A 22,274-nucleotide genomic window follows, 5' to 3' on the forward strand; every position below is an offset into this window, starting at 1 on the left:
GAGGTTTGACATGCCACTGGCCTGAGGTAGCAGGGGAGGCAGTAACTTTCACCAGCTGGGTTTTGATAAGAACATAGAAACACAAAGGACATTTCCTGTTCATGAATTTCTGAGCTATGTCATCTCACAAGTGCTAGGTATGCTTCCTCTCATACCCGAACTAAACCAATTAAAGAGGTCATGTCACATAAGAACACGGGTGCTTATAGCCATCATACCTTAGCTGGCCAAATATGAAAATAAGACATGAATTAAAAATTATTTAAACTAAGCCATACTAAATGTACCTATCACGCTAAAATTAGATTGCCCTTCCCATATGTATTATGGATTTGTCAGCTGGACATATTTTGGAGAGAGAGAGTTCAAAGGCTGCCTCTTCTCTTTGTCTGATAAGTTAAATCTTTGTATGTGGATTGTTTTAGGAGCAAATTTAAAGGATATCACCTTAACTCTGTTGTCCTGGTTTAAGTCCAGCCGTAAATCAGAACCCCACAGCTGCTGTCTCATTTCCACCCCCACTTCCTCCCCACCCTTCTCCCAGAGGGATGGGGAGAAGAATTGAAAGAACGTAACTCCCACAGGTTGAGATAACAACAGCCCAATAACTAAGGTATAACACAAACCACTGCTGCTGCCACCAATAATAATAATAATGATAAGGGAAATAACCAGGGAAGAGAATACAACCGCTCACCACCCGCCAACCGATACCCAGCCTGACCGAGCAGTGATCTAGCCCTTCCAGGTAATTGTCCCCAGTTTATATACTGGGCATGACATGCTGTGGTATGGAATACCTCTTTGGTCAGTTTGGGTCAGGTGTCCTGTCTCTGCTTCCTCCCGGCTTCCCCTCCTCCCTGGCAGAGCATGAGACTCACAAAGTCCTTGGTCAGAGTAATGTTACTGAGCAGCAGCTAAAAACATCAGTGCTATCAGTGCTGTTCTCAGGCTGAAAGTCAAAACCACAGCACTGCACCAGCTACTAAGGAATAAAAATGACTGCTACTACTGAACCCAGGACACTCTGTACAGGTTTCTATTTATTTTGCATAACATATACTATTATGTCAACATGACTTTATAGCAGATACTTGACAATTCTGACCAAAAATCCTTCAAAATGAATAAAAATACTCCGTTACTTCAATATTAGAGATGGACTAAAGTGGTAGAACACTAGAGCAGAAAAGTCACCAAAAAACCCAACTGACAGCAAAGAGTAAAACCCACCTTCAGGCTGTGTGAAATACAGTTAGTTTATCATTTTCTCAATAAATCCTCACTTTCTGCCCCCTGAAAAACCCTTCAATGTACATAGCAGGATGGTAGCTCAAACTGATGAGAACCCTCCCCAGCCAAGAGCTGAGAACACAGCTCTGCATGAACCAGTCAGACTTGGCAAGAAACAGGACTACACAAAATCTGACACTGGGGCAGTTTTGCCCAAGTGAAAAACATGACAGCAAGCACTGTGCTTTTCACATTTTCCACAGGATACTATGGAATGGTTTCTGAACAGGTCTAAAATCTGGTTTTCTCCTGTACAAGCATTAAAACTGTCCTAAAGGTTGAAATCAGTGCAGGTTGTAAGATCATCTCTGCCAGGGGTGAGCATTAGCAGTTTCAGAAGGAACTGCAAGAAACAATAACAGCTGTGGGATCTGAGCCACAAAATTATCTCAAACTAATGCCTAATTGTTAAAAATTAGCTTAAACCCTGAAGCAAGAAGATTCATGTCTCTCTCAAAGCTTCTCTTGTAGCATCAATTGTCGTAATATTGAATATTGTATTCTTCCAGACCCTCTTTAAATCTTGTTACATTCCTGGCCTCAGCAGCATCCTCTGGTAATGAGCTCTACAATTTAATTACACACTGAATAAAACATGAAAAAACACACTCCCTTCACCTCCTTTACATTTGTCACCCTTCACCTTCTTCCTCTGCTATGAGACAGAGAAAATGGGAGCTACTTGTCCCTTTTATTCTTTTGATCATTGCTTTCTATGGTCTTAGCATGGCCCTCTATGGTATTTTTTCCTAATACCTTTGTGTTTCAATTCCCCTCCCTGTATGTATGCACTTCATCACAATAAAACTTCTAGTCATATGATGTCTCAACACTAATTCTATGAGGATGTTGTAGGAAATAATCCAAACACATTGCAAAGAAATTAAGGCTCCAGAGCCCTAAATACTACACCCTTCCACTTAAGCCTCTTACAAGATGTTATGTACCCTTGATGAAACTAAATGCACTTAAAACATTATCAGCTACATTTTGTACATTCTGAACCATGTCTAAGATATTTTTCTAGTCATTCAGTAAGTAATTTAGTCAAAAGCAGTTATCGAAGAGCACCCTTAACTCTTCTTCCTTCTTTTATAGCTTAGAGAGGAGCAGGGTATCTGTAGGCAATATTCTGTGGCCAACAATCCCAAAGCAGTCATCCAAGGACAGGCTGGAAAACTAAGGTTTTTTATGAACAGCAACCTAATTATGCTTTCATAGCTCTTTCTAAACTTGCATAAAATGCCACTTTCTGAACACAGTGACCTACAACAGTACTGAATTAATTCTCATACTTAAAAACTAATTCTGTGCTTGGGCAGATCTTGTTTCTGGGCCAGGCAGAGAGGACATGGCATCCTGAGACACAGTGACAGAAGCACAAATAAAGGAACAAGTCTGAGGTTCCTATGCAGAGGCACCATGCCCATCTCCTGGTTCAAATGTTGTATGATGTCACACAAAATCTATGACAAAGCATATTAGAGAATGTCATCTCTGCTCTTCCTAACACATCCAGATCATGGAAGTTTCTCTCTTGTTATTGTTCAAACATGAATTTATCTGTTGCAGCATAAGTGGATAAAAACTATCAGCAAGTATTACAGAAAGCTTTAATTATCAGCCGGGTTATTCATGTCTGGAACAAGTGTAGCAATGCAGAACTGTTCTGCTGGCTCATCCTGGCTGACCCAGCCAAAAAATATCTATTAGTGCCAATACTGGAGCAAAACCTGGCAGAAAGGCAAAGGCATAAATAAAGTTGAAAACTCCAGTATGCTGGGGGCAAGGGTAAATCTGTTTGTGTACCAAGGCAGCTAGATGGTGAGTACTGATCAAACCAGGCTTATGTGTTGGAGAACTCTCGCAGAACAGAAGAACAATCTGGTTAAAACATGTTACTAAAACAGGGTGTTTCAGAGTTAAGGAAGCATGTGAGAGATCTGGTAGTTCCTCGAGATCCTGAGGAAAAATCTGGCCACTCAAGAAGAAGGCAGAATGCTCACAGCCCTCTGTGTAGCTAAGGGTTCATGCTACTTGTTGTCTTTGTAAAGACATCACTGCAAACAGGAGCTGTATCCCTTACCTGTGAGAGGAGCATCAGGCCTTCAACTTCCAGTTTATTACAGATGTAGTCAACAAGATTGGCTTCTGTAAAGTTATGAGAAGTTTGACCTGAATTGTCACACTGAGATTTCTTTCTGCTTGGCTGTAACCTTCTGCTAAAATGTCACACTTCCACCAAACACACAATTTCGTCATCACTGTCTCATTGAATGGGTAAAAAAGAACATTTAGGGCACTTCTGACACTATTTAGTTCAAAAGGGATGCATATATACATATATACACATTAAAATGATGGCAGAAAGGCAAATCTTATTCAAACCACTAGATGTAGAGGGAGATGGGGAGAAAACACCCACAAAAAGTATTATTTTAAAGCACTTGAAGTTGACATTGTTTCTCGTTACAAGTCACGGATGCAAATATTCATTCGTGGTACTGAGGGAGGAGATAACTGGCATATAAACATTTTCACATGCAACTCAGCTAGCAATTAAAGCTCTAAATAGCATTTATTGATGTTTTTAGACTCTTATGCTATTACAGTAAGAAAAAGAATCAGGAATGATCTGATGAAAACTCATGATGATTTGATGTATTGGGAAGACTTGAGATTACCAATATTCAAACAGAGGCTTATTGAAGCTTTAGGTTTAGTCAAGGAAAGTTTTGCCACAGGCTTCAGTGAGCTGGGATTTCCCTCTGGATATCTGAAGTCTGTGGACTCCTTCACTTGGGAAGAAGTCACATGTCATTTAGATATCTGGACCAACAGTGTTTCTGTGACAGATTTCAGATGATACATACAACTTGTCCTTCCCTTCCCAGAGCCACAAATCTGTTATTTGAACAAACCCCTGCGAATACACCTGAGCACCAGCTTTAACAGACCACACTAGAGTGAAGAAACAGTCTTTGGGCTTTAAGAGTGTTTATGAGAATGTTAATCTGAGAGATGCAAACACCCCTCTGCTAGAACTAGGCAAGGATCAGAGCACGAAGGTGTCATTAGGAGCAATGCCTTTTACTGACTGGTGATCTGCATTGTAATTCAGCTGGTACGATGGAAGTGAAGGACAGCGCATCACTGCTGAGCACAAGCCCTCTCTAGTTGGTCATTGCTTTGTGTGAACACTGGTACAATGAGTCTTCAGTCAGTTTGATCTTCACATAGACTTCTAGATCAATTAACAGGTTAGGGCAAGTCTAAATAATTTTCTGTAAGGTACTCAAGCCATATTAGAGCTCCTATATACATACCTAAGGGAGAAACAAGGTCTACAAAAACAAGACACCAAATATCACGGGCATTAATAAGAATAAATTATATGGCTGCAAGAGAATTCTTCATGTGAACAAGCCTAATGAGCCTTCCATTGCATTTTCAGAATATTTCCAGAGTTTTGCCTAATGAGCCTCAGAGAATGGAAAAATGCAAACAATGCTGGCCTGGAAAATCAACCAGCTGAAAGGGAATAAATTATCTTTCTCTTTGAATTTCTTTTTAGCAGGAAAAACATAAGAAACTGAAGAAACATAGCAGCAGGCTTACCAGCAGACTTCCAGAGAAGTTTCACTGTCCTCCTCCTCCTTGAACTGCCCAATGATTTAGGAAACCAGTAAAAAAACCGTGCTATCCTCCTGATGGTTTTGCTCAAGTCACTCCTTACTGCCATAGCTGAAAGGGCTCCACAGCTACACCAGGAACAACAGACTCATGTATGCAGACAGAGGGAGGAAAGCCCATGAATACCCACACAGAGTGTGCTCGCTCTGAGCTCAGCGTCAGCCAGCACGTCTCGGGACCACCTGTTAGTCCTAAATCCCCTCCCTCTCCGTCACTCCACTCAGAGCCCTCCAGACCTCCCTCTTTATTACGAGAAGCAGCTATATTAATAGATGCTCTGGCTAAAGAAAGACCACTGCTTCAGACTCTTAACCTGGTACTGTGTTTCCAATGATGTTAAAACAAGACATGTTTTCCACTGAAAGGTTGAGAGAGGCTCGTTTGTTCATCTCTAGCTACCCCTTCTAGGCTGGAAACAAACCCCAAAACTGATACAGACAAGTTCCCTTTCAAAAGCTCTTCATCTAAGTCAATAGACTTTTATCTATAGAGAGTATTTTCAAAGACACTTATGTGCCTTCTATTGTACTGCTAAGTGTATTGCTAAATGTATCTTCATACAAAGGTTCTTAGCAGTATGTTTTATAGAGATTTCCTTAGATAAATGGGACGTTAATGCAACTTCTCATGGATTTTAAGGCAAACATAGAAGTCAAGTTATTCACTGGCACAGTTTATTTAAGAATTGAGCATCTATCAACATATCACTATCCAAAGAAATTAAGAGCATCTCAGTACTTAAGACTATACATGAATCAAGTACAATACATATTAATTTGTAGATCTAGAGATGCTATGAATCAATATATGCCCCTGCAACACTTATCACAAATTCTAGCATAGCCTCTGAACAGCAACTCTATTGAACCATTTGCTAAGCTTAGTATGATTTCCTCAATTATGTCACAAGTTTCTTTTCAGCTTCTCATGTTTGATTTTTTTTTTCTGTAGAAAACACTGAAAATCGAGACTAATGTCATTACAAAACAAAGATCCTTTCATATCAACTTTTAAACTACAGAAAGTAAGGGCTTTGTTACACCAGCTATGTCCACAGCACACAGTTAATAACTCTTCTAGAATTCACAATGTATTTTTCTTCACTAAAACATGTGAAATATTTAACCCCGTTTTATAACCCTGACATTTTTAGCATACTGCTGCTTCTCAGGACACAGTGAGATAGATTGCATTTCCTCTGGTCAGTATGTCTCTGTATACAAATACACATTTCCATTTATACTCTATCTGTCACAATTCTTCAGCCAGTGTCAATGAAGGAGCAGAAGGCAGGACTCAGGCCACCAGACTTTCTTGTTCCGAGCTCCACCCTATCATACCAAGGGGAATTTAGTAGCAAAGTGACAGTTTTAGCAGAAGCAGGAGGTCTGCCACCCAATTCAGCACAGGCAAGAAGCAGGGTTAAAGGCACAACAGCTTACTTGCGTCTTTCAGGAAGCAGCACGGGTTTGAATGCTCAAGAGCACCTGCCAAATACCAAATCAAACAGTGACTTTCTTTTTTTGTGAGATTTATACATACAAACTTTTAGCAAAAATCAAAATGGTATAAAAAAAATCCCCAAACTATTTCAGAGTGAATATTTGTTAGGACAATTAGTGCTATAACTTGGTAAAGAATCCATATAGGTATGTGTGATCGTAAGTAGGATATAACAGCACAAAAGTGTTTTCTTCACCTAACAGAAAATCCTGACTCAGTATTTTTGTTATACTGGTGTTTTATGAGGCTTAAAAATATTCAGTAAAACACGTCAGAATATAACAATATAAAGGGGTAATTTGCTGATGAGAATAACAAACCTGTGGAGGTTTACACTTTACGGTGTTTGGTGCCTTACTGGAGCACAAAATAGACGAGAGCATAAAATGTTGCCTATCACTTTAAGGCAAACAGAACTCATTCTATAAATAAAAAAGTCAGTTGGATGAATATGACAATTATGCTATGAAGAAACCAGTTAATACAGATGGGAACATGGACCTGAATTCAAGCTGAACTGAACAGCAGTGGTAGCCTTGTAATAATTGCATGACTTTTCCAACACCTCACATTCCTAGGCCCTAGTTAAGCCAAAATGTAGAGCTAATGGATGACAGCCTGTCCCCCACAGCTCACAGATGAAGGGTCTGTGATGATGATGAGGGTTCCTCTCAACCTGAAGTGTGAACTTCAGAATACAAGCCACTGTGCTCTGCACAGCAATGAACTGCTGTCAGCCTGCATCAGCTGCATCAGCTGGGCTAAGGAGAGTTCACACAGCCCCTCATGACACAACTCTGCTTACATTACACTGAAGCATTACTGAAGTTAAGCATTCACTGTATTAAAAAGGTACTAGACAGGGCTACATGTGTACCTTTCAATCTACTCTGACAAAGGGAGGGACAGTGCACTGAGATGCTTTCCAAGGAGGGCAGAAGGACCTGAAATGTGAGCAGAGTCACACTCTTGATCCCTGCCTCCCTTTAAGGAAAAAAGCCATGTAAGGGTATTTCTTGAAGCAGATTTCAACCCCCAGGTCATACTCTGCTCATCTAAGCAGTGTGCTGGAGGAGGGGAGGGAATGATCACTGTCCATGCTGCCGTCCCACCTGCCTGGAAAGGGAGGTGAGCAGCTGTCCCCCTGTTCTGCTATGTGGGCAGCCTCTGACCCACTGCAACAGTGCAGAGGTCAGATCTCAGCAGGGCCCTGTGAAGGGCAGAAAGGCCACACGCAGACTCCATGCACGTGGTACCCATCCCAAGTGCTCTCCACTCACGGGCCGGGATGTGTGGCAAGTCACCACCTTGGCAGGAGAGCATTTGTTAGAGCAATGCTGCAGTGCTGAGATAACAGAAGTGAAGTCTAACAGTAAGGAGGAGCACAGACAGTGGTACCCAATGGGGGGCAGATGCAGAACTTTCCCTGCTCTGGGGCTGAACAGTATTTTTCTTCATTGAGGAGTTACTGTCATTTCCACTCCTCACAGCTCTTGGGTAGCAGATGACTGGGATGAGCAAAGGATTTCATTTGCTTTAACTGGAACTTCTCCATTCAGTCTGGTTTCAGGAACAAAGATACACACACATCAATTCACAGCGGAAACTGTGTAGGAAAAACTAAATGTATTGAGGAATATCTGCTTGCCTGCATTAGCAAATGTCCCTATTAGCTGGACTCAAAATGAGTTTTTGCTTTCTTAGATAATAATGTACTTGGAAAATGAGGTGGTGTCTTTACAACATGTCATGGTTTGGGTATGAGACACTATGCTATATACCACCCCAACAGGCAGAGTTCAGTGTGGGGAGGTATTTACAAGCCAGTCTGCACTAAGATATTTTCCACATTGATGGAGTTTGAGCTTCCAGAGAGTGAGGTAGAGACTTCCAGGCCTCCATGGACTGCTTTCCTTCACTTTTTGCCTGACAGATCTGAAATGAACTGAAAGATTTCAGCAATGCAGAACTGGTTTATGCAGAGAAACACCACAACTGTGCACTGGACAGAACTGAATGTGTGAAATAGATTTATCTAGAAATTATAAGCAAAAACTGTGACCTTCCTTAAACCCTGTTCAGCCATTTGTCAGAGTAAATTGTATCCAAGCAGCGAGAGAGGGGTCAGGCTCCAGTATCACTGCATTTGCATGACACTGTCAAGACACAGCATCACAGAACTCAAACTGAAACGTAATGGGTAACATCATGTGTGACAAAGCTATGCAGCTGCTAGGGAGCTTAACAAGAATGCAACACAACTACTAAAAGTAAAGAAACAAAAACTGCTGCATTTCAGCTTAGTTCAGCAAAACCAGCATAATACTTCTGATTTCCAGCTCAGCTGTTCATCCCTCCCTAATCCAAATAAGTAGCTATATTTGTGAGGTTTCCAAAAAACCCTTTGATTCTCAGCAGCTGCACATGCACAAAAAGAAGGGATTAAAAATTAACCAGTGATTGGTGATCTGCAGCTTCCAAAACCTTCCCTCCGTTTGAAAGGTGGAAATTGAAGAACTGCAGGAACCAATCTGATGTAGAACACACTTGTTATCGGATTTCATGATCTACTGCAGATAAATAAGGTTAAAATAGAATGTATAGACACCTTTTTAGCTGTGACATCAAAAGTATTTCACATGTTCAATCCTCTGTTATTAAGGCTCCCAATAATTTATATGCCAATATGTAATAAATATGATACAAAAGTAAACTGACAAGAGGAAGAATGTTGAATGCCTTACACCATGTGCAATGGATGACAGCTATGCTAAGAGACAAAAATACCATAAAAAGATGATGCAACCCAAACCTTGCTGCACATCAAAGTGAACCAGATCTGTATCACTAGAAATTCCCATCCAACATGACTTTCTGTAAAAAATGCTTCTATCCAGACACATTCCTATGATTAGAATGACTTTTTAAGTAAAACAGCAAGAAAATTGGATGAAACTCCTCCAACATGGAGAAGCAAATGAGCATTAAATGAGCTTGAGCAGCATCAACTCCTTTTCATGGGTCTACGGAAGTGTCACCGTACAAGTAGGTAGCTGGCTCCATCTAATTCAATGCAGATGTCTGCAGCTGAGCTGGTTGCCATGGCTCCCTTCACAGTCAGCAGAGAAAGACCAGTGCCCCTTGGGCATATTTAGTCCCATCCTGGAGTAAAGTGCTCTACAAGATGAACTGTGACCTGCAAAGTTTCTGGAGAAGACAGGATGCCAAGGCAGAAAGCAGATCAGAGGCTGGGAGAGTACTTCCTCAGCACTCACTCTGAGCAGCAGTAGGGGCAAGCAGTGGTGTCCTGACCCTTCTATGGCACACTGAGCACATCTTAAGTGGAAACCCCTAAGGTTTTTGGTATGCCACCTCTGTCAGGGACAGAGGACAGAACCCAGAATGGCTGAACCCAGAGCAGACAACCAACAACTGTAAGGTCTTATTTCAAACCTCACACAGAAGCTCTCCCCAAATACAGTGGGATTTTGGTTCATTTTCTTCAGGCCTGAAGTGTTGTTTATTCAAAATAAAATAGGTAACACAAATTCAGCCTATTGATCACATCCCAGTGTCCTCTGAGATGAATTGCTTACTTCTGCTACAGACTCTCTGTTGGGGAATAAATTAATTTCTCCCCTTAAGGAGCAGGGAAGTTTCTTCTGACCAATAGCTCCAATGAAACACATCCTGGATTTTAAGGAAGAAAACCACAGTGCCCAAGCACATTTGTTCATAGCTGGTTAGTTCTTATTTCACTCCACAATATATAGAATCATAGAATAGTTAGGGTTGGAAAGGACCTTAAGATCATCCAGTTCCAACCCCCCTGCCCTGGGCAGGGACACCTCACACTAAACCATGTTATCCAAGGCTCTGTCCAACACTATCCTTAAATATTCTCATGCATTGTTACATGCAAAAGACTATATCTTTTTGTATTTCAACAGCATTTCTGCTTGGTTCTTTTCAATATTGTCTGTTGTACCATACAGTTGTTCCCTGTTTCATTTTGTAAAATTGGTTGTAATTTGTTTTATGTTCTTTTCCAGGTGCTGGAAACGTGCAGAGGCAGGACAGGATGGGCACAAAACTAGGATGGAAGTGAGTGTGTGAGAAAGGGCATTGCTGTGCTTGTTCAGCTGAGCATTGGGAAGGCAATGCACTCCTTCCAGGAGACTGCTGCCAGTACAAACTGATGCACATTGTCATTTTTAATGTAGTTTGGTTGCAGGCTTACTGTATGTTTGCATATAGGCTTGTGCATAAAAATGAAAGTTGAAGATGACTTTAAAAGCTAAATACAGATAATAGAAGTGCAATGTGAAAATCACAGCTCTGTATTAATTTTAGCTTCATAATAGATATTACACTGTTAGCAGTAAACTCAGGAAAATGAATGAACAGCCTTTAGGAAAACCACTTCTGTACATACACAGCTACCCTTTAGAGTATGGGGAAAATCAAACTCAAGGCTGAAACTGGAGAGAAGATACCGAGTTTCCTCATAACACGGTTTGACACATAGGATTTAACTCAGTGGATGACAGACCGACTTGCCTGTGGGCTTCGGGTCACTTTGTGCCAAAATTAGTAGACTTCTCAGTGAGAGATGCATGGAACTATCACTAAGGGAGATCAGATCACAGCAGAAAAGCAGAACTATTTGTTAAACACAGCTGAACCAGTAAGTTTATTCCATCTAATCTGGTCTTAGAACAAAAGTATTCTGATCATTTTTCAGGGTACAAGAAAGCTTTGAGCATCTTTTCTTTAGATCTCTGCAAGGAGCATGAATGCTTAACGTGCTGTTTGCACTTGAGATTAGCATGGGGTTTTATCTCTTAGAACAGTTTTATCTCTTAGAACAGTTTCTTACTTCAGCCATGGCAGCTCTTAGATAAAAGGTGAATATTTAGAACTGCATATATTAATTTGCATGTATATATGTATATATGTATATATGCATATATATATTTAGAATATTAATACTGAAGTATAAATGAAAAATGCACAAAACAGATACAGCAGAGCTGAACTTCCATTGTAGCTCTTCATACTTCCTTCCAAGCTCCTACACTCCCTGTCAGACCGTTGTACCCAAGCTACTCCACATGATGTGCTCTTCCTTTACTGAGCAAATCAAAAAGGCATTTGTCAGTACTCAGTACAGTGTGGAGAAAACAGACATGTCTAGCAGCTCATAAAGCCTCACGGCCAAAAAAAGCATCACTATTTAGTTCCTGTTGTGTGCAGTGCTGACCTGCTTTTAACTGTCTAGATAAAGAAATCCAGGCTGGAGGTTTCTGGTCAACACTACTTAGCAACAGAAGGAAGAGATAACTGTGGTCCCTGGGCAAGAGCTGAGCTCTACTGCTGGATTAACCAGAGATCTCCCAGCTGACCTTGAGGAAGCCACTTCACCTCCTGGTGCTTTCATCTCTCGCTGTTTCACTCATAGCACTTCAGAGCAGGGACTGCTTCTTCCTATGCAAGCATACTGTCTACTAAGCACTTAGTGTGGCCAACAACTCTGAGGGCTTACAGCAAATGCAAAAAAACCCCAAAACCTGAAAAAACCTTCAGCAATGAAACATGTCAGCAATTTATAAAAAATATACATTATCCAGTAAAACTTCAGCTTTACCTTCTTCCCCAGTGCGTTAGAAGTACAGACACTAGCCATATATAAATAGTATGTGGATGCAATGTGATTTATAAGGCACCTGTAGCGATGCTTTCCACAATGCCCCAAACTCCCAGCCAAGCAGTGCTAACCATCTGTTGAACTTTGAGCATGGTAGAACTGTATAAAACCAGCACCAAGCAAAGCCTCCAAAGCTCTCATGTAACAAGGCCAAGTTTCTTCTTGGTTCCCCAAGGCTTTCTTAGCAGGCCGGTATCATGCTGGTGAGTAACAGCAACATTCTTATTACTAATAGCTTTGCTTTTGCAAACAGACAATTGCTTTGATGTTTTATTACACATCTTGAAGACATCCTAGGTTATGAACACCACCTGCAGAAACATCTGTTTTATCACCTTTTCATTAGCAGACTCATTTCTGCTTCCCTATCAGCTCTCAAATACCCCTTTGTTTGAAACCAAGCCTTATGGCACCTGGCCTCCTTCCATCCTGCATGTGAAATGAAACACTGGGCAGCAGAGAGGGCTCCTGCCCCATCACAAATGCTTCTACAGGAGCTTCCTATAGAGCAGCTCCAAAGCACGTCAAGGGGACAAGCAGGAAAGCCATGCAGCATTTTTAGATCCTGTCAGCATTGGCACTGGAATGTTATGGGGTGATTTTAAAACATTTTTCTCTTCACTGCTATGCAACCTGAGTAACAGCTGCTATTGCCTGTAGTCTCCCAGGATTGTATCTGAGAGAGCCAAACTCTGAAGGACACCACAATTAATCAACTGTTGATGAGATGGTGAACACAAGAACAAAGAAAGAGATGCTCTTTGAATCCTTAATTCATTATAAAGGGTGAGAATGAATGGCTTATGGAAACCAAGGAACTCTGTGAGGAGTTCCTGTTCTCTGCAAGCCTGGGGGAGCAGGGTTCGGCTTTGCAGCAGTGGGAGCCCTGTTGTGGCTGCGAAGACCACAGACATGCCCCAGGAGATGGAGAGAGGGCAGCAAGCATTACTCTTGGAGAGCAACCTCATCAAAGCTGATTCCTGCTCTCACCTCTTCCGTCCTCCCTGCACTGGGCACAGCATCCTCCAGCTCCACTAACCCTGTGAGCTCCAGCAACTAACCCGCTGGGGCAAAAGATGACCCACACTCCTTCAAACCCTTTCTCTGAGCTGAGCTCCACTTGGCACAACCCAAACCCTGTCTCCTCCTGCTGCTCCAGCCCCTGTGGACTCTGAAATTTGGTAGTTTTGGATTTGAAACAAAACAAAGAAAGTGTTGGGAACTGTTCATCATTAAACAACTTCCTGGAGAAAGAATGGGAACTGCCACTGTTTCTAATCTGCCCCGCACTTCTCACTCTTTAGATAAACCTCTCAAGGGCTCCTTTGTCCCTGAACACATTTGGTAGTTCAGTTGTAACTCTAGAAGTAGCTTTAGCAACTTAACCTCCCCATTACATGTGATTAAATATGAACGTACTCCTACTGCCCAGGTAACAAAGTCTATCCTCTTCTTTGAAAACATGAAAAAAGTAGGGTACATGAAGCTGATGGTCAAAAGAACATCCTTCTGAAAGAAAATCACTGATCTCTGCATTTACTCCTTCCCTCTACATTTTACCTCCATTTCTGTAAGGGAGAATCTATTTCTTTACCATTCTTGACAGGAAGCATTTAGATAATATACCCTTATTTGTTGTAAGAGGATAAGGGCTTGGGTGGGTTTTTTTTTGTCCCACCAAAATACCCATTTCAGCAGAGAAGAAAAGGCAGAAGGCCCTGACAGACCCTGAAACTGTGCTGTGCTCTTCACAAGGGAATGCCACTCAACAAGCAAAATCCAAACAATGTGTAGGAAAGATATAGAGATGATTCTCAATGAACAAAGCTGAAATGAATGCCTGGTAGGTGTGAGAGGAAGAGCAGGCTTATCTGCACCCATGGGCTTCTGCACCTCTGCAGAGCACCTTGCAACTGGAGAGGCTTCTACACTGGGACAGGTAAGTCTGCCTGTCCACAGATCACACTACACGCAGATAATGTTACAGGCAGAACACCACAGGTACAGCAAGTAACACTATAGGTAAAGGAGGAAACAGGCTGAGGGACAATGGCTTTAAACTGACAGAGGAGAGATTTAGATTAGCTATAAGGATAAAAATGTTTATTGTGAGGGTGCTGAGGCACTGGTACAGGGTGCCCAGAGAAGCTGTGGCTGCCCCATCCCTGGCAGTGTTCAAGGCCAGGTTGGACACAGGGGCTTGGAGCAGCTGCTCCAGTGGAAGGGGTCCCTGCCTGTGGCAGGGGTTGGAACTGGATGAGCTTTAAGATCCCTTCCAGCCCAAACCATTCTATGGTTCTATAATTCTATGATCACTTCCAACTACTATTTAAAACAAATCTATTGACTCAATATTCATCAAATGCACCTTTATAAAGAAATCCAACCACCAGAAATATGACAAAAATAATCTGTTTTTTGTCTTTTTTTTCCTTTTTTCCTTAGTAGCAGGCAACTTTTTGCAGGCAACTTAACAAATACTTGTGAGTCTCTGTTTGCTTAGCAAGATCCTGGAAGTATTGCAGTGTACTGGTGGTCTAACTCCTGCAGTCCCATCAACCTTGCCACACAAACCCAATACATGTACGTGCAACGTACAGTTGGTAAGAGTAATAAGTATCAGTTCATCAATGTCATGCTTTCAACAGAAGCATCCATGAATTCCCAACCATGTCCCATTATTAAATACTAGAAAGGAACAACCTGGTTTTCATGATACAAGAAACTGAGAATTTTCCCTCCAAAGTGCTCTGAGATTGAAAGAAAAATTTAGTGCTAGAAAAAAGAATACACTCTATACTGTATGTCACTTCATTGGAATGAACTGGAAGAACCCTGATGACTTCTGTTTCAAATGACTTTGTGTAGAGAACTGAGGGCAGGCAACGGCATTCTGCATCCGCGCTGTATCACCATGTTCTTACCCCAAATAACAGAGGTGAAAAGGTGAATAGCAGAGCAAGTCTGGACTGCTAGATCAATTAAGCCACTTTTGCAAAGGAATCCAAAACAACAGCAAGAGCTCAGGTACTACAAAGCATCCTTTTCAGAGGTATTTCATTACACTTGGCCTTCTTCCTGGGCTGAGGTCCAGAAATATCAGTGCTGCCCTATTCACTTTTCTGAGAAACAAGTTGCTTGAATAACATGCACCTCTGCACCGCACTGAAACAGATGATCAGCTATCTCCTCGGGACATTTTACTCTAATCCTTATTCCCTAAGTTACATGAAAGTCTTTTTACAACTGTTAGCAGAAGCCTGAAATCAAACTTGTGAATTATGAGCAAAAACCTCACAAAGGCAGAAAGACCTTTTCCTCAGGAGTTCCTTATTCACCTCACTTTACAGTGTGCACCAAGGAGCATACAGAAACCCAAAGACGACCCTGGCCCCACGGTGAAATGCCAAAAGGAAAGTGTAGCCTCTAGTGAAGCTCAACTCAGGTATCTTCCCTATCACTGTGTGGATGGCAGGACAGAAACACCCCAAGGCAACCCCCACTCCCACAAGGATGTCCATCACAGATCTTTTCTCTTAGAAAAGGTCTGCACCTCAATACTTCAAAATTACCCTTTTGATGTGTCCTTTGACTCTCTCCCCAGAGGGAATTCCTCATGCCTTTTAATTCACATCACCAAATTCAGCACCTCTGACTGATTTTGTCTAATGGCAACAATCTTCTGACTTCAACCAATACTCAATGTAACTGAAATCAGTACAATATCTATGTCTTTGTGACTCAGAATCATGACAACTGGGTACGTAGCTCCCTCGTACCTGCAAGATGCTCTTGCGTTTAGCTGTTTGGATGACATAAAGTGAACGCTCCTACCAGTTGTGGTCCATGGAAAACCCAGAGTTACTTGGGAATCTTTCAGCACTATCACACCTTGCCAGACAGATTAAAATCTTTGACCGGTACTTGCGATTTTAACCTCAGTTGTGATCTCTGCTTCACAAGGGATACTCAAGAGAGTACAATGGCATTGCCAGGGAGGTGACTACAGTGGCCACTAATTCACCCATAGTCCTGGATGTATCTGCTGCAGCTTTCAAGGCCAGTTTAGACACAATTCAGATGCTGAGCGCAGCTGCATCTGCTGCCTTTCCAATGCGGGGGACATCCTTTTCCCCTCTGTATTTGCTTACTCACAGAAAAGCCCGTGCCCAGGTGCAGGCCAATGTCTGGCCACAGAATGGATTTAGCAGCTCTGAGCTGCAAGGGCAGCTGGCCACACATCCCTTCCTGCTTCCAAGCTCCTGACACAGCCTCTGCTTTCATTGCCCTCAGCCAAATCTCTTCCTCAGTCTGGCTCACTGTGTGCCTGTAAACTGGGAAAGGATGGAGGCTTCAGCAGCAATCCTTTGGCTACTGTTTCCTTTCACCTCCATAGCACTTTACAGCCTTTAAATATTATATTCATGCTAGGTCATAAATGTTGAATGCTCCTCTGGTACTTACACAGCAATTCAAGAGAGCGGCCTGGAGAAGTATGCCTCACAAAAATGGAGCTTGTCACGGAGGAGAAGGAAAAACATTGTAAGCTCTAATGATCCTGAGAAAACATTGCTGGGAGATATATAATCCAACATGACACTTGAAGTTCTTGCCATGGAGCATTTGATCATAGAAGAAAAAATACTGGGTTTAAGGCCTATTTTCACATCAGAGCACTATAGAACCTGTCAGAACAAACAGTGTGCTGACTTAAATGATAAATAGAAAATACTTTATTTTCACAGCCAAAGTATTTCCATTCCCAGATTAACCACAAAAATAGAGCTACTGTAAGTGACTGAGAACATTAGGGCATAACAGAAACTCTGTATCTCAGCAGAGGACAGTGTGAGGTCATTGCATCTTCTTAAACCGGAACAAAACAATAGGAAAAGACTGACCTTTCTGTCCTAGCTTGGGTTTCAAATGCCACCTGTTAAACAAAGGTGCAATGACGTGAATGAAAACCAAAGCACACAACATGTCACTCCACTGGGGACAGCACTAGGTTGTCCTAAAAAGTGCAGGAGCCCTGGGCGAGGAACACCCAGATAAACAAGCATGAAAACACAGCAGTGTAGCCAAAGGCTTTTCAGACCCAGGGATGGCAAAAGAGGACTTGTCACCAGCACTATTGTGCATGTACTCCTACCATAAATGACTAGGAACATAAAGGAACTAGCAGGGGTAGTTTAGAGTACAGCAGCGGCGACAGATGAGCTGGAAAGCAGAAAAGTTGTTTTCTACACAGGGAAAGGAAAATTCACCTTTGCTGACTGTGAATCAGAGCCCAGAGAGCGTAAGAACACGTATATGGTGAGCATGGGGGATGTGTAGTACAATAAGACACAACCTCAAACAAAGATGAGAGGGCTACAAAAGTGATCAGATGGAGGGAGCACCTCTCCTATGAGGAAAGGCTGAGAGAGTTGGGGTTGTTCCACCTGGAGAAGACTATGGTGAGACCTTATTGCTGTCTTTCAGATCTCAAAAGAGGCCTATAAGAAAGATGGGGAGAGACTTTTTAGCAGGGCCTGTTGTGACAGGGCAAAGGGTGATGCTTTTAAACTGATAGAGGGGACATTCAGGCTGGATGTGAAGAAGACATTCTTTACAATGAGGGTGGTAAAACACTGGCACAGGTTGCCCAGGGAGGTGGTGGATGCACCATCCCTGGAGACATTCAAGGCCAGGCTGGATGTGGTTTTGAGCAGCCTGATGCAGCTAAAGGTGTCTCTGATCATTGCAGGGGGGTTCGGCCAGATGACCTTTGAAGGTCCCTTCCAACTCATTCTATGATTCTTTCCCTCCTCCTTCAAGGACCAGACCACATGGCTTCTGCCAGGCATTGGGAGCCCATGAGAACCATCTGGAGCAGCAGCAACCTTTAAGAGGTGTTGTCCTCCCACTGGGTGGACATGGAGCACTTTTACCCGGCTCACACTGCACTGGCACCCCAACCCACACCATCACCCCGTGCCATGCGCTCACCCCACACTCCACTACCGCCCCGCTGAACAGTGATACAGGGGTAACCAACGTACAGGGGGGTAATACAGAGAAATTGTACAAGGGGGTTAAAGGAATTCCTTTGCTTAAACAAAAGTACCGTCTGTCCTAAGTACCTGCCATTGCCATCTTGCCAAGGCTTTGATTACTGCTGGAGGGGGAGAAGCAGATGCTAGTGCTACTGACAAGGGACAAAAGCAGATGATTGGTTCTACTGATAAGCCGGGGAGAGGCAGACTGGGCGCTGACCAAACCCTAAGGCCATGTGTGAAGGTTAAAAGGTGTAAAGTTTAAGAAGAGGAAGACCCATTTACTTCATCTTGAAGACCCCTGCCCACAAGAGGAAGACTCATTTACTTCATCCCGAGACCTCTGCCCATGACCAGAAGGGGCACTGCGCAGGTGCAAAGGACCTTCTAGCTCATTATAATACGAAGCGGGGATAGATAACAAATATGTATAGGCGGATTGAACAACCTCATGTCTATGTATACCTTAAGAGAACAAATGTAAAGGGAGAACACCCCCGACGTGTGCATGCTTTGGAGGAGCTATCCCCATGCACCTCAGCGCTGAATGCAAGCATACCTACTTTACAACTTCAACTAGTTCTGGAGTCTATCCGCGCATCAACAGCACGGAGGGCCCGGCCTGCAGCGCCAGCCGCCCTCACACCGGGGACACCGGAGGGGCCGGGTGAGGAGCACGTTCCCAGCGCCTCGCAACGGGAGCCATGACCCGGCCGCGCAGCGCCCCGAGCCCACCGCTCCCCGCCCGCTCTCCGCTCACCGGCGCAGCGCAGGCCCTGCCAGAGGACGAGGCGGCAGCAGAGGTCGCACCACGCTCCCGTTGCTGCCGGCCCGAAGCGGTGCGGCGGCTCCGGCGCCTCGAAGATGGTGCGGACGTGGCCGGGCCGCGGCGGGGCCGGGCGGCGGCGGCGGCGGCGGCCGTCAGCGGGAGCCGGGACAGCGTCGGGCGCATCGGGCTGCGGGAGCAGGGCCGCTGGTCGCCTGCACCGCCGCTCGCCTGGGGCGGCCGCCATGCGGAGCGGGGAGCGCCGGACACTGATCGCCTGTCCCCGTGGAGCCGCGGCGGCTGGTGCCTCACGAACACGGCACCCGCGGGCCAGCGGAGCGGGTGGGAGCGCACACACACACAGACACACACAGACACACACGCTCGCTTCGGCTCAGCGCCGCTGCCGAGCCCTCTCTCCTTGAGACGTCTCGGGAGGCACACGCACAGCCCGGGGCTCTGGGTCACTGCCGGTGCGCTGGCCCGTTCCCTTGGCTCGCCGCCGCCGTGCTCTGTAGCGGCTGTAACCTGCGCTGGTACCGGCCCTTTCCAAGGCACGCACTAAGAACGGGTATTGCAAGCAGATGTGACGCCTTTCCAGGGGGTACGTTTTACTACAGCACAGAAACCAGTTAAGGCTCAATAACACACTGCGGGTGGTGACTTCGGGTTTTGTTTCCCGAGCTGAACTCTCCACGGGAAGGGTTTTCGTAACTCCGGCTCCCGAAGCTCCGCCGGTGCCGCCGGGCACGCAGCGACGGGCGAAGGGGAGGGAAGAAGAGGGAGAGGCGGGCGCAGGGCGGACCCCGGCCCCGCATCGCTCCTCCGAGCCCAAGCCCTGTCTGGAAGCAAGGGACAGTGCGGTGAGAGAGGGGGAGCCCGGACCTAGCAAACCTACAGCTGTGGAGAACACTCGGTGAGCTGACCGGTACAGCTCACGCGTTAACGCATTGCCTACTTTAATGCAACCATGCACAGAATTCAAGTGATATAAAGCGGGCTGTAGCCCGGCTATAACGTCTTCAGGATGTGGTGATACAGGATTTATGCACATTTACACAGAAGGTTCCGAAGAATAAAAAGGGGGGGAACCAAAAAAGTTAAATCTCATGACCTGATTTCGTTAAAGGCTGTTAACTGCTCCTAACTGCTAAAAGCTGGAGCTGCTGTAGGGCTCCCGTGGCAGTACAATTGTGCCAGCATCATCTTCTTTCACCATGAGTTGGCAGATGCATTGGCTTGTGCTGTTCCCCAGCACAGTGCAGGGCTAGATGCCAGATGCATTTACTGACACCAGCTCTGCAATGAACTGACAAACCCCACATTGCACAGTATAAATATACTCACGTGTGCTGAAGGGACCCTCATGCTGGCACCAGGGAGCTGGCAAGAGCCAGTGATGCACTTTGGTGAGTTCTCACTGAAATGAGCTGCCCAAGTCACTACTGCAGGAAATGTTTCCCAAGGCCAGGCAGTGGTGACACACCTGCACCTTGATGGGAAGGCCATGGAAGCCTGATCAGTCACCAGCTGCATCCAACACCGGAGATTTCAGGAGCAGAACACAGCTCTGAACAACTGTGGTACCCCTCCTGCTTGTAGCACGCCTCAGCTCAACCTGTCACTGGCAGTCTGCTGTGTAATAGGAGGTGAAAGGTCTCCAAAAGACATGCATCTGCTGGCCAGGCTTGTACCAATGTCAGAACAGCAGACTACACTGGGGGATATATCCCTTACCCCACTTTATTTGTAGTCAATGGAACAAATAACAACAACAAAGCCGTCTAAGCCACAGAAAATTAAAGGGTCATGCAGCCTTGCCAATGGTGAGATTGGCCACAAGAGCTGCCAACAGGTAACCCATTCCCAAAACCCCCTGTTTGACCAATACTGCTCAGTTCCCAGAACACTCTTCTGGCACTTGACTCTCTTTAGTCTTAGAAAGATATTGCCAAACTCAGGACATCTATTGGAAAAGTCTTGGAAAGGTATTTTTGTTTTGTGCACTATGATGTATATTCAGAATCTCAACTCCTTTCACCAGACACCTTCTATGACAGTCTTCAGATGACTTAGGAATTTTGCTCCCCCTTTCTCCCATACTTTCAGCTAACCCACTCCCATTTTCCCCAGGCCAGTTATCCAGACCACAGTCATTTTTTAATCCTTTAGCTTATCTTCAAGTGCCCAGTATATCTTGTCACTTTTTACAAGCCAGTTTGAAGTGCTCATCATGGGGCTGGTCACAGGTAACACAGGTTTTCCTCTCTACAGGCAAGGCAGGGCTCCTGTCCCTAGTGAGAAGCCATCCCTGGTTTAGCTGACCAGCCATGGCTACCCAGTCATCTTATGGCCTCTGTGGAAGGGACTTCATAGGACCAGCAGGCTATACAACTGCTTAGTGGTAGGTCTGTGTTTAATTTTGCCCAAACAAGTTGATGCAGTTTACTCCACATCTCCCGTCTTGTAGGCGTCAAGTCTTAAACCCCCAAAAGCAGTCTTTTCAGCCTTTTTAATCCTTGCCATAGTATTGTAGCCAAAATTATTCTGTAATTGCCACTTCTCCCGTAATAAACTAAATCAGTACTTACAGAGCTCCACCAGTGGACTGTTTCACACCAAGCAGAGACCATGAATGTTGCCTCTGTTACAGAGAACTACTGTTGTTCAGAACACATATCAGCAGAGTGGTTAAAAACAAAAAGGATGAGTGGCTTTACTGCATAGCCTGTGCTGGCGATTCCACTGTACAGGATGCATTTTCTGCACAGCTAATGCAAGCTAAGTCATGGTTTGCTACTTCAGGTTTTAGGCGTTGTATTGTACGTAAGAGAAAAGAAAGAAATGAAAAGGTGATAGTGAAATTAACAAAGTGAAATTATGGAAAGACACAGAAGTAAGTCCACACCGTGCAGTAAGTGGCTGATGATGTATTTATGCCATTAGGTCATTCACTCATGCATTTTCACAGTTTCAAGTAACAGATAATTAATATACTAAGCTAATCCCCCCCAAACCAGGAAAGCCACTTCAGGAGGAAGATCTATATATTACTTCCTATTACTTAATTTGGCAAATCAGCAGCATGACCAATAGCAACAGGACACTTGGTTTGAGCCCCAAAACGATGGCACTACACACCACACTTTGACTCAAAAAATATATTTGCTTCATAAGAATGCAACTGGTAGGTGATGAACTGATTATTTCAAGTTCCTTAGCTACTGCTTAGTTAAAATTGCTTTAGGAAAAGAAATTTTAACAAGTATAAGAT

At 44.1% G+C, this 22,274-nt stretch overlaps 1 protein-coding gene across 1 annotated transcript in view; it reads right to left on the bottom strand.

Moving 5' to 3' along the window:
- RASSF3 (Ras association domain family member 3) overlaps window positions 1-5,035 on the bottom strand; it is a 94,910-nt gene extending 89,875 nt beyond the window's left edge. Inside the window, exon 1 of the mRNA XM_013128778.3 lies at window positions 4,912-5,035. Within this exon, the coding sequence (XP_012984232.1) occupies window positions 4,912-5,035 (124 nt within the window). The remainder of the gene's footprint in view (window positions 1-4,911) is intronic.
- Window positions 5,036-22,274: the final 17,239 nt, after the last annotated feature.

The sequence above is a fragment of the Melopsittacus undulatus genome, chromosome 5 (genome assembly GCF_012275295.1).
Source record: "Melopsittacus undulatus isolate bMelUnd1 chromosome 5, bMelUnd1.mat.Z, whole genome shotgun sequence".
Lineage (NCBI taxonomy): Eukaryota > Metazoa > Chordata > Aves > Psittaciformes > Psittaculidae > Melopsittacus > Melopsittacus undulatus.